The sequence below is a fragment of the Ranitomeya imitator genome, chromosome 9, assembly GCF_032444005.1.
Source record: "Ranitomeya imitator isolate aRanImi1 chromosome 9, aRanImi1.pri, whole genome shotgun sequence".
NCBI lineage: Eukaryota > Metazoa > Chordata > Amphibia > Anura > Dendrobatidae > Ranitomeya > Ranitomeya imitator.
In genome coordinates, this window is record NC_091290.1 from 118000986 (window position 1) to 118015064 (window position 14079).

At 43.9% G+C, this 14079-nt stretch overlaps 1 protein-coding gene across 1 annotated transcript in view; it reads right to left on the reverse strand.

The window, feature by feature from the left end:
* Window positions 1-300: 300 nt before the first annotated feature.
* NUTF2 (nuclear transport factor 2) overlaps window positions 301-14079 on the reverse strand; it is a 44146-nt gene continuing 30367 nt past the window's right edge. Inside the window, exon 5 of the mRNA XM_069738606.1 lies at window positions 301-765. Coding sequence (XP_069594707.1) covers window positions 652-765 — 114 coding nt within the window. The 3' untranslated portion in view covers window positions 301-651. The remainder of the gene's footprint in view (window positions 766-14079) is intronic.

Below are 14079 nucleotides of genomic sequence, written 5' to 3' on the forward strand. Positions count from 1 at the left end.
ACATCACGTACATGGGAAGCCCGAAGTGCATTTGCTCAGAAAACACGTGCAGTGTGAAAGAGATTGCTTTAGTCTATGTACATGACACCACTTACAACCTGCACTTCTTTTAAGACTCGGGCTGTCATCCGTAGATGTTTATACACTTGACGGATTGGAAATGCAGGCCTACAAACTATTTTTACTTTAATATTGATGTTTTTCTTTTAGAGGACGTGTGCTAAAATGAGATTTGGTGCAACCGAAGCCTGGGGATTTAAGGTGCAACTGAAAAAAAAAACACTACGCAGACAACCCAAGTAAACAGGGCTTTTTTTTTTGTTACTTTTATTTCCACTTTCTTTGGATTACCAAATAAATGAGCTTACATAAAAAGCAATCCAATTCAAAAAGCCAAATGCTTGGAAACTGTTAAATGCAAAACAACTCCGAAAGTCACGCGTAGATGGCTAGTAGGCAAACAGTAGCCACTGCAATAACTAGGCTGCGTCAGGCTTAATACTTTCATGCCCAGTTTTCAACTGATAAACGGTGTATGGTGTCTGCATTGTTCTGTGGATAAGTAGAATCCTTTGTGGAGGTGAAAAAAAAATAAAAAAAATAAAAAATTGAAGGGCAGATTAGTATTATCCTGTCTCCTCTTGAAGCAATTCAACCAAAGTTATGCAGTGCTAGCCGAAACATGTCATTTGTACAGACCCAGGTGTCCTGCACGTTCTTAAGTAGAAACATTTGATGGAATCCAATAACCTGGTCATCGTCTGCCTAAAAAAAATAAAAAAAAAATAATGACAATTAGCTGGGAAATATACGATCACTCTACAGAGCCACATCAGTACATCAAAAGTATAGAAACATTTATATAACAAAAAATTGCACAAACCTAAGGACGCTATTTTTTTTAATCACATTACCTGCAAGTAGAGCTGAGCAAATCCACGAACAAACTTGCTAAGCAAATATTCTCCATCTTTCAGGGTACAGATACAGTGGATCCGGATGCCGGGTGACTGCTTCTACACCTCACACTACCTCTACTGCTTACTGCTCTGATGTGTTATTACACATTTATACTCTGAGGGCTTGGAATAGTGCAGAGGCTGCTGCGATCACAAGACCTTTGTAGCAGCAAGTCGCTTCTAAAGACACACACCTTGGAATACCCCCGATGACCAACAACGGTAAGCACACTGACCAACAATATCTGCCCTACCCAACAGTCTCTGCCAGTCCAGGAGCACTGCCGTCACGACCACCAGTGACCCAACTGATGGGTGGGTAGTAATCGCTTCTATGGCTGGAACCCAAATGCTGCCAAGAGGAATAAAGGTAATTTGCTCCCGACAGCGGGGGTCTAAGTGCCAGCATCAGGCAGGTTCACAACACTATTAATGTGCAGTTTAACCCAATATTTGCATGTTAGTAGCGTTTTTTTTTTTCAAGTGGCAGGTTCCCAATTAAGATTCCTAAGGTCTTTAAGCAGTTTACTAATATTAGAAAGAACTCTGGTACAAAAAACAAAGAAACAAAAGAAATCATTCTTCTCTCATACATGTGGATAACGCTACATTGTGAACCCCTCAGCGAAACAGATGCCTACAAGATATACTCAGAATATGACATCAAGCAGACTTAAGATTTCAGGCAAGTAACACTCAGATTTCATTGTACATTTTCTTGTGCGTCTCTCCATTTCTGGATCATCTGCCTCTCCGATTTCCTCCACAACTACTACAGTTCACCTAACTTCAGCAGTGATCGATTAATAACAGAGCTGCTGACCCTTCTTCACCCATCCTGTGATACAGATTCAGCCTGTTTCCCTGCCACCTGCTTGTGATAGGTTTCTTCCTGTCAGTAGGCAAGATGAAGCTTCATCTTATAGGAATGCACTGGAACCTCTGCACATGCCACTTTTACACAGTCAGTCGTTGTGAGTCAGCAAAGGTTCACCGCCAATGATTTTATGGTATATTCTATATTTTTTGCAGTCTTCTATTAAGGATAATTTATATCTTTAGCTGCATAGAGTGGGATATAGAGAGGAAAAAGAGGGTGGGGCAGTGTCGCAGCTACCACGAAGGATGCAATTGGTGACTATGCTTGACTTAAGTATACATGACAGCTACTAACAATGAAGGGGATGCAATAAATGACAGAATATTGCTCGAGAAAACATTATATGGGGAAAAAAAAAAAAAACAATTTGAATTGACAGCAAAAGTTAGTAAGGACTGGCTAACGGGACCGAGTGGTTTTCAAACAAAGGACAGCAGCATTAATGAAAAGGGTACGCCATGTCAGCCTTGTGTAGGAAACACCAGGGTGGCTAAATAAAGGGACTGTCAGCACAGTTGAGTAGCCATCAAGTCCCACCACATGGTGCTTCACAGTGAGGCGAATCATTTCTATACAGGTGGCATGTAAAAGTTTGGGCACCCCGGTCAAAATTACTGTTTTTGTTAACAGTTTAGCAAGTTGAAGCTGAAATGAGCTATAAAAAGCATAAAATTAAAGATGACAATTTCTTTGTACCTTAGGGAAACTTTTTTAACATTTTAAACATTACAAAAAAGGAAAATGGGTTGATGCAAAAGTTTGGGCACCCTTGGAGATGTGTGTGCTCAGATAACTGTGACAAAGTTTTAGACCTTAGCCCGTTATGGCTTGTTCACTATCATCATTAGGAAAGGCCAGATGATGCAAATTTCCCAGCTTTATAAAATCCCAGCCTCCTCTAACCTTGTGCCAAAAAGCAGCAGCCATGGGTTCTTCTAAGCAGCTGCCTAGCACTCTGAAAATAAAAATGGTGGAGGCCCACAAAGCAGGAGAAGGCTATAAGAAGATAGCAAAGTGTTTTCAAGTTGCCCTTTGCTCAGTTAGAAATGTAATTAAGAAACTGAGGACCAGTGGAGGTCAAGAAACTCTGGAAGAACAAGCAAAATGTCAGTGACAGCTGCTTGTAAAGCTAGCTAGAGAGGCAAATCAGAACCCCCACTTGACTTTAAAAGACCTTCAGAAAGATTTAGCAGACTCCACATTTACCAGAGTTGTGGTACATTGTTCTACTGTTCAGAGACACCTGTACAAATATGGCCTTCATGGGAAAGTCATCAAAAGAAAACCTCTCCTGCATCCTCGCCATAATATTCAGAATCAGAAGAAGGCAAAATAACATCTAAACAAGCCTGATGCATTTTGTTAACAAGTCCTGTGGACCGATGAGGTTAAAATAGAATTATTTGCCCACAATGATCAAAGGTATGCGTGGAGAAAAAAAGGGCAACAAATTCTTGATGCCAACATAACACCATCTGAAAAAAAAAAAAAAAAAAGCCGAAAGTGAAAAGAGGATGGTTTCTATAAACGGATAATGATCCTAAACACATCAAAATTCACAATAGATGACTTCAAAAGACGCAAGCTGAAGGTTTTATAATGATCACATCAGGGGACTGTGAGGGCCATCATTGAAAATCTGTGGCTAGACCTCAAAACAGCAGTGCTTGTAAGACGACCCACGAATCTCACAGAAATGGAAGAATTTTCCAAGGAAGATTGAATGAAAATCTCTCAAACAAGAACTGAAAGTCTCTTGGCTGGCTGTAAAAAGCATTTACAAGCTGTGATACTTGCAAAAGAGGCCGTTATTAGGTACTATTAGGTGCTCCATTTATTATTATTATTATTATTATTGTCGGTTCGGTCTACTTTGTCCCATCAGGTATTTATTTTTTGTGTAATTATGATCTATGTCTTATTATTTTAATATTTATTAATAAATTGGATATTTTAATCTTTACATTGGTTCTCTTTGTTTGGTCGGCTAGTTAATTTCAGTCCTGACCTTCTGGGCTAGTATAGTGATTTGAAGTGCCAATAGTAGTTCATCCTATTACAGTTCTTTGTGTAACTAGGTACTAACCATCTTTGTTTTGGCCTTTTTTCCCCTTTTGTAGTTTTTAGGAAAAGCGTCATCTTTAACTTTACGCCTTTTAGAGATCATTTCATCTTCAACTTGCTTAACTGTTCACAAAAACAGTCATTTTGACCAGGGGTGCCCAAACTTTTCCATGCCTCTTTACACCTTCCCACACGAGTGCTGACAGATTCCCTCCGAATTGAGTGAACTATCTGGGTTATAAAATGAAGCCGACTGTAGGAGAAATGTTCAGATGAATTCTTCAGTTCCTATCTTTTAGTAATCAGAGGGGTGTTTGACTTATGAGGGCATCGAAAGAAGCTGGAAGGACAAATATGTTACAACTATTAATACTACACCAATTCCAACTCCTCTCAGCTGATCAACTTTCACGTTGACCTGTGGTAATATGGTGGGTATCCGATGGTCACAGCTCTAACATTCAGGACATGCGTACTACAATCCTCAGCATGCGTCACACTAGGACCATTGGGTTAAAAAAACAAACGAGTATACTATGTAGGGTTTGTTTCTTTGCAGGATGCCTTTGGATGGAACCATACGGCAGACAGACACTATATACACCAACCCGATAAGGACATTTGACGACGCCATCGGGAGCATCTCTGCACATATGCAAAGTTGAAATTGCAAAGCAGTATATATTTAGACTAAAAGAAAAAGACTTGCTTCTTTTTCAGAGCAAAACACAAGTCTGCATGTGTGAAACCAACTTCGATGAGGTTTAGCTTAAAAAAAAATTATATATGTATATACTCGAGTATATGCCGAGATTTTCAGCCCAACAAAATGGGCTGAAAGTGCCCCTCTCGGCTTATACTCATGTCATGGTCGGCGGGTAAGGGGGAGCGACAACTGTGTAATACTCACCTGCTCCCGGCGCGGTCCCTGCCTGTTCCATGGTCTCCGGTGCCGGCAGCTTCTTCCTCTGTTCAGCGGTCACATGGTACCGCTCATTAAAGCAATGAATATGGACGCCACTCCCACAGGGGTGGAGACGCATATTCATTACTGTAATGAGCGGTACCATGTGACCGATCACTACAGGAAGAAGCTGAAGCGCCCAGAGACCGTGGGACATGCAGGGACCGCGCCAGGAGCAGGTGACTATTTCATATTCACCTTTCCGCTTTCCACCGACGCTCCGTCTTCCGCGTCCTCTGCAGTGACTATTCAGGTCAGAGGGCGCGATGATGTGTTAGTGTGCGCGCCGCCCTCTGCCTGAACAGTCACTGCGGAAAGACGGGACACTTAGGAACAGCGACGAGAGGTATCTCTTTTTTTTTTTTTTAGTGCAGCAGCAGCATTACATGTGGCACAATGTTATATGGAAAATCTATGGGGCCATAATGAACTGTATGGAGCATTATATGTGGCATATTTGTATATGGAGCATCTTATAGGGCCATAATCAGCATTTGTGCAGCATTATATGAGGCATATTTTAATATGGAGGATCTTATGGAGCCCATCATACATTTTATGGAGCATTATATGGGGCGTATTTTGTATGGAGTATCTTATGGAGCCTATCATGAACTGTATGGAGCATTATATGGGGCTCTTGATTCAATATGGATATTCAAAAACACAACCTACTGATGTCTCAATTTTACTTTTATTGATATCTATTTTTATTTTTGACATTTACCGATGTCAAATGCTGCTGCATTTTCTACCCTAGGCTTATACTTGAGTCATTAAGTTTTCCCAGTTTTTTGTTGCAAAATTAGGGGGGGTCGGCTTATACTCTGGTATATATTTTATGACGGCTTTACTCCCCATTTACATTCTCTGTAGCAGTTCATCAGGTCTTCTCCTGGAATGGTTTCCGATGAACAGGTTGTCTCGTGAAGAGTTCATTTGTGGAATCACCGGCCTCCAGATAGTGTCGACCATCAGGTGCGATTAGCAGAAGCAGCGTTGGTACACAGCTCCGTACAGTACAGAGCCCTATCCAACAACTGTTCTAAGCCAGAATATGGCAAGACCTACTCAACTAAGTAAAGAGAAAACAGTCCAGCCTGAGACATGAAGGTTGGTCAATATGTAAAATTGCTAGAACCTTGAAGGTATCCTCAAGTGGAGTAATGAAATAAAAAAAAAAAAAAAAAGAAAAAGAAAAAAAGACCAATCTCTGGTACAGAGGTTATGTTCGGAGTTACAAGCCTATTGCAAACAACTAAGTAGTACGCAGATTGTAACAACTGTCCAGGAGAGACTGCATCAATTCGACCATAAAAGCTGGCTTCTGGCAAAGAACGCACTCCTAAAAGGCCACAACCCAGAAGAGACAAGTTTGGGTCAAGCAATACAATGACCGGAGAGTAGATGTGTGGAAATACGTACTGTGGTCTGATTCACAATTTGAGATTTTTGGTAGCAGCTGCAATGTCTTTGTGAGATACAGAGGTGAGTAGATGGCTTTTACGTGTGCAGCCCACTATGAAGCATGGAGGGGGAGGTGATCTAGAGATTTGTGGCGATTCATTCCAAATTCTAGTTGCACTTACCCAACATGGCTACCACAGCGATCTGCAACAACACACCAACCTATCCATCCTGTTTGCGCTTAGCACGACCGTAATTTATGTTGAAACCATACATTGACCTAATCCAGGCAATGTGACCAAGAAGTAGAAGGATGGAGGCTGCATCAGATGTCATGGCCTCAACGTAGGCAAGAGGTTTGGTATGAACAGACGTGGAGGTAAAAAAGCAGACAAGGCTCGGCAACTATGTGAATGCCTTCAGGCGGTGTGCCCACGTTGCAGATTTGGGTGCAGAATTTTCTGCACAAAATCTGCATCTCCTGGTAGAAAACGCAGCAGCGTTTTTTGAGCGGTTTTGATGCATTTTTTGTGCATTTTTTGCGTGTTTCAATGCGTTTTTGTATGAGTTTTTGAAAGCTAAATAAAGATGTATTATTGAACAAAAAAAAAAAAAAAGATTTGTGATGTCATTGTCCAACCTCCTCTTTTACATTTGTCCAACCCACACTCGATTACACACACAGATAGATCTATAGATAGATGTATACATCTATAGATAGATGTATAGATATATCTAATCGATAGATACATCTATTGATAGATGTATGGATAGCGTAGGGTGTGTGTCCACGTTCAGGATTACATCCGGATTAGCTGCGGATTGGATGCTGCGTGCAACTGCAGCGTAAAACCCACAGCGTCCGGATGTTACAGCATAGTGGAGGGGATTTTATGAAATCCCGTCTCCACTATGCGTGCGAACAAACATCCGGCGGCCCTGTGTTTACGGACATGCGGGGTGTCTCTTTAAAACGCAGCATGTCTGTAAATCACAGGGTCCTATGTACGGGGTGTGGAGATTCCAGATGTGTGCAATGAACACATCCGGAATCACCGTGCGTACTGAAGGGGGCGGCGCTTTGGGTGGAGAGAGTTTTCCGCTCCATCTAAAGCGACAGCAATCCGGCTCGTGGATACATACCCTATAGATATATGGATAGATATATCTATAAATATAACTATAGATGGATTATCCATAGATAATAGCAAGGCCTATGTTTATTAATGAATGCTTTATTTATAAAAAAAAAAAAAAAAAAAAAAAACACGGTAAAAAAATGGCGTGGGCTCCTGCGTAATTTTCTGCGCCAGAGGGGAAAAACCGACGGCCAGGGGTCAATATTTGTAGCCTGGGAAGGAGGTAATACGCCCCTCCCCCAGCTACACATACCAGCCCGCAGCCGCCCCAGAAATGGCACATCTGTAAGATGCGCCAATTCCGGCACTTAGCCACTCTCCTTTAACTCCCGTGTAGCGGTGGGATATGAGTAATAAGGGGTTAATGTCACCTTGCTAACGTAAGATGACATTAAGCCGGCTTAATAATGGAGAGGCGTCAATAAGACACCTATCCATTATTAATCCTAGAGTAGTGAGAGATAAAAATAAAGACACAGCCAGAAAAAAGTATTATTCTTAATTTAACCATACTTACCATACTCGATCGCCTGCAAAAAATTAAAAATAAATAAACCGTATACTCCCTGTCCGACGCAGTCCAATTAATAACAAGTGTCCCACGGCGATCTCCCCTATAGAACAGCGACATCGGGTGATGTCATTGCTCTATAGGACCCTCAGTGACACACTGACAGGAGACAATGGCTCCTGAAGTGCATCACTGAGGTTACTTGAGTTCAGGGTCTCACCTTTATGGCATTGCTGTGTGGGACTAAACTATTTTTTACAGCAGCGGAGGAATACATTGCGGAAGGATACCTTCTGTCATTGTATTCCTGGAGCCCCTGGAGAGCGGTCGCATGAGCTGATGCTGCTGCTCTCCACGAGAGATCATCGTGGGACACTCGTTTTAACTGGATATCTGCGGATCAGGGAGTATAGAGTTTGTTTATTATTTTAATTTTTTTTTTTTTTTTTTTTTTACAGGTGACAGTGGCTTCGGGGATCAAGGCGACGGTGAGTATGTACTCTATGTTGTGTGTTGCGTGTTGCATGTTCTGTACATATGTATGTTTTTTGTTTTGTTTTTTCCACATTCATTCGGATGATGGGACTACTACTGTCCCATCATTGGCTAATGTGTCACTCACTGTCACTGTAGCAGGCATAGCCCGATGGGACTCGGATGATGCCTGCACACACACACACACACCCCCCCCCCCAAAGACCTCCCCCCCGGACAGCCCCAAACACCTGGACAGCCCTGCAAACACCCAAACAGTCCCGCACACACCCGGACAGCCTGCAGACCCCGCCCACACACACGTCTCCACCCACACACTTCCCTCCTCCAGAACTGCAGCGTTTCTTGGACCCACATCTGCAGCAAAACTGCAGATCTTTTTTTACATCTGCGGTTTTGCTGCGGATGTGCCCGACTCAATGCAAGTCTATGGGTGCAGAAACGCTGCAGTTCGGCACAAAAGAAGTGACATGCTGCGGAAAAAAAAAAGCTGCGCTTCGGTGCGGCTTTTTCTGCAGCATGTGCACAACAAGTCTGCGGCTCCCATAGACTTACATTGGTTGTGCACTACACTGCGGATTTGATGCAATTCAGTGCGGCAAAAAACGCTGCGGAACTGCAGTCAAATCCGCAATGTGTGCACACAGCCTCAAGACTGTTGGAAGCCATTCCAGGCGACACCGAATAAACGGCTTGTGAGAATGACAATGGGGTGGGGAAAGCTGTAAGATCACTCCTCGTTTCCATGTGATTTTTCTGCCTTTCGTTTGAATCTACAATGTGCACACTCTTATAAATGATGAAGGAAAACCATTGCATGAACATGTGGGATCTGATATAGTGTGCCTGCCACCTGTACCCTACGTCATGCTATCAGACCAATCGTATGTCTGTAAGAAAAGACAGCAAGATCAGGTAGGTTTGGATTTTTAGTTGGCCCACGCAGTCGGTGTAGACAAGTATCAATAGTATATTGATCTGCAACCCTACATAATACTGTAGATAAGCTGAAAGCTTAAAAATGTTAGTGAAGGTGGCTCATAAAAAAAGTTAGCAACTCAAGGCACAAAAACAAAAAAGTCAACCAAAGCAAGCACACACACCTCTCATCCGGACCAGGAATCAGCTATATGTTGTGCAGCGCTAGCCTGAAGACCTCATTGGTACACACCCAAGCACCAGAAATACATTTCAATATAAAGATTTGCTGAAATCCCAGGACTTGGTCATCATCTGCCTGAGCAGAAGGTATGAATGGGGGGAAGAAAAGAGGAGAAATGAGAGGCGCAGCAAAACAGAAAAGAAGAATGAAACTTTCAAGCAAAGTCGTAAAGTAGTTGAACAGCCAAGACAGAAAAGGGTTAAAAGCTCAGTCAAACTCTCTAGCTATAAAAAGACGTATTTTCCTTAGAAATCCACAAACATGCACAAGTATAACACCACAACAACTAATGTAATGCTGCAAACTATAGTATGGCGATGTCGTATAAAATAGAAAACACTACAGAAAGTGATTGTACTTGGAAGGTCAATAGGGTTGTCCAGGACCAGAACACTGATGGCCAATCCTTAGCGATGAGCGAGTGTGCTTGGATAAGGTGTTATCTGAGCATGCTCGAGTGCCAATAGTATTAGAGAATGCCAAAAATACTCTGAGTCGATATGGCTGCACGTCTCGCGCCTGTTTGACAGCCGCAAGACATGCAGCCGCGTCGACTCAAAGAGAGCATTAGAGCACGCTGAAGATAATCTATTAGCACTCGAGCATGCTCAGATAACCCCTTATCCAAGAACGCTCGCTCATCACTAATAATCAATAGATTGTTAGGGGTTCCTATATGTGGGGGAAATCTACTGTTTGGGCGCACAGCAGGGCTCGGAAGGGAAGGAGCACCATTTGACTTTTTGAACGCAACATTGGCTGGAATCTACAGCGGACGCCATGTCACATTTGGAGAACCCCTGATGTGCCTAAATAGTGGAAAGCACACCCCTCAAGTATTTTATCCAGAGTAATAGGGAGCATTTTGAACCCACAGGTATGACACAGAACTTGATATTAGGTTGTCATATTGAATATGCCATCATTAGTGTTGAGTCTTAGTGCCAGCTACTCCTGTTTGCATCGCGTCCTCGGGTATGCACCGAATATCGTGGGTGCTCGAGTAACCTGCTCGAGTCCCTGGCCTGTCCAGAGGCAGCCGAGACCCTGGAAATTTTCCGCAACTGGGAAGGGGGGGCGCACGATACCCATATTTCACAGCGCTGTTAAAAAGCGACCGTGAGAAATAAGTACCCTACTGCAGTCGTTAAAAGGTGTATGGACGGTCGTTAAGAGCACCGACCTGGAGAAACAAGCTGACAGGTCTTCTTTACAACACAATGAACGGCATAAAAGTGAATCCCAAAAAACACAAATAACAGATTTGCAGGTTTTGGGTTTTTTCGTTGCAAATTTAAAAAATAAATAAATAAAAATCAAGCAGTCGCATAATTTTGTTGACAGAAAAAAAATAAAAAGTTATGACTCTTGGAATAAAGTGAAAATGTGAAAGAGCAAAAATGAAAAATTTGTGGATAAGGCTGCTTTTACATGTCCATGAATCACAGACCGCACTAACCGGCCGGACCGGTGGATCTCCTAAGGCATAGGCCCATAGCCATGCTCAGGGGACCAGCAGGCCGGATCTAAGCACGGTCAGTGTTTCACAGATGTGCAAATTTGACCCAAAGACTAAATAAATCTGAAGATAACAGCTGTTATGAGCTAATGATAAGTGTAGCACCGCAGATAAACACTACTACAACTAAAAAAAAAATAAAAAATATATGAAACTTTGATCAGGATGCAAAGTGCAAATCAAGGGGTCTGAAAATGGATAAAAGAATGAAGGTTGCAGACCGAAGCGTACAATTTTTTTTTATATAACAGCAACACACCGATATATAAAAATAATTTTTTCCACACTTTATCCTCATCAAAAGAAAACAAAAAAAATTGTTGTAATCTGGAAAACTTTAGAAGGTTTTGTCAGCACTGTGTAGATATTACTCTTAAATAGGTCATCTCGCTGTAACGTAGCACCAGAGAAAAATTGCCTGTGAGTGAAAGTAGTAATTAGGACAGGAATAGCCTTCAGAAAACATGCTGAACGTACGCAGAAAGCGAATGTGTGCATCATGCATGTAAGCCATGCACTCCACTATAGGGCCCGGCATCCAAAGGGGTCAACATGCCTCCCACTAATAACACACCGGCAAACACTGCCAGAACCTCACAACCAGACACCAAAAACACAACAGGCATCAGAGCAATCATTACAAGGAGCAAATGTCATGAACACGTTGCAGCAAATGCAGCAGATGACAGTGTGGTCTGGGGGATGGGACAAGCCTACAAAGAGGAGATTTTTGTGTACTCACCGTAAAATCTCTTTCTCTTAGCCTCTAATTGGGGGACACAGGAGCATGGGTGTTATGCTGCTGTCCACTAGGAGGCGACACTATGCATAATCGGAAAAAGATTAACCGTGGCTCCTCCTCTGCAGTATACACCCCTGGACGGCGTCAGCCTTCTCCAGTTTTGTGCAAAAGCATTAGGAGGAACGTAACATGAATAACATAACCATGCCTATAAGAAGGCCACCATGTACGAGCTCAAGAAAACATGAGAACTCAACAGTAACAACGGCCCGTAAAGGGCAACAGGGTGGGAGCTGTGTCCCCCAATTAGAGGCTAAGAGAAAGATTTTACGGTGAGCACACAAAAATCTCCTTTACTCTGTCGCCTCATTGGGGGACACAGGACCATGGGACGTCCCAAAGCAGTCCCTGGGTGGGAAGCAATGGATGAATATTGTGCAGACAGGCCCCTACACTTGGTACACCGCCACCTGCAGAACACATCTACCCAGGCTCGCGTCCACTGAGGACTGGGTATGAACCCTGTAGTGTTTAGTAAACATGTGTAGGCTAGTCTAAGTGGCCGCCTTACACACTTGTTGTGCCGAAGCCTGGTGCTGAATGGCCCAGCAGGCCCCTACTGCCCATGTAGAGTGCCGTAATACCGGCTGGTAAAGGAGAATTCTTAAGGCGGTAGGCCTCTTGTATGGTGGATTTGATCCACCTGGCAAGGGTAGCTTTGGAATCTGGCAGACCCTTGCGGCCGCCTTCCGGAAGAACGCAGTCCTAGACATATATACGCAATGCCTTGACAAGGTCAAGCGTATGCAGAGCCTTCTGTACTCTATGAACCGGGACCAGACAAAGAGATGGCAGTGAAATTTCCTCATTGAGGTGGATGTGGGACACAACCTTCGGAAGGAAGGATGGGACCGTACGGAGAACTACCTTGTCCTGGTGAAAAGCCAGGGAGGGCCATCTGCAGGAGAGTGCTGTCAGTTCAGATACCCTGCGTAGCGAGGTGATTGCCACCAGGAAAACCACCTTCTGGGACAGAAGGCGGAGCGGGACCTCCTTAAGGGGTTCGAAGGGTGGTTCCTGCAATGCTGTCAGGACCAGGTTGAGGTCCCACATTTCTAGTGGTCGTCTGTAGGGGGAACAAATCGGGAAACCCCCTGAAGAAAAGTTCTTACTTGCAGCTTGGTAGCAATGCGCCTTTGAAAACGAACTGAGAGGGCCGACACCTGGCTCTTAAGCGAGCCCAGGGACAGCCTGGCCTCCAGACCCGATTGGAGAAAACCAAGTACTTTGGGTAGGAAATAAGGGAATGGGGTCTGGCCACAAGATTCGCACTAGTTAAAAAAAGCTTTCCAGGTATGTTAATAAATCTTGACAGAGGCTGGCTCTGGTGCCCTGATCATGGTTCCAATGACGTCCGGCGAGAGCCCTTCCTGGGTTCGAACCCAGGTTTCAAGGGCCACGCCGTCAAATTGAGAGCCCCTGAGTTCTGGTGGTAGAACGGGTCTTGTGATAGAAGATCGGGGAGACGCCAGGGGGCGTCTACTGTAAGTTGTACGATGTCGGCGTACCATGTATGTCTGGGCCAGTCCGGTGCGATTAGGATGGTTGGAACTCCCTATTGCTTGATCTTCCTCAATACCCTGGATATCAGGGGGAGAGGTGGAAAAATGTACAGAAGCTGGAACTGGGTCCAGTCCTGAACCAGAGCGTCTGCTCCGAGCCACCGCGGATCGTGTGTTCTGGCCATGAAGCTGGAGACCTTGGCATTGAAGTGAGATGCCATTAGGTCCACATCCGGGGTCCCCCAGCGATGGCAGATCTGGCGAAAAATTTCGGGATGGAGAGACCACTCTCCCGAGTCTATTCCTTGTCAGCTGAGGAAGTCTGCTTCCCAGTTATCCACACCTGGAATGTGGACCGCCGAGAGAACCAACCCTGTGTCCTCTGCCCAGTAAAAAATCATAGGTGTGCCTCCTATGCGACACTAAGCAAAAACTGGAGAAGGCTGACGCCATCCAGGGGTGTATACTGCAGAGGAGGAGCCACGGTTAATCTTTTTCAGATTATGCATAGTGTCGCCTCCTAGGGGACAGCAGCATAACACTCATGATCCTGTGTCCCACGACTGCTCATATGCTTTAGATAACGCTTATGTGGCTGAGTGCTATTCCTTCAGACTTTCCCCATACACAAAGAGTACTTGTATCCTTACTAAACAAAGGGATTGGGCATGTGAA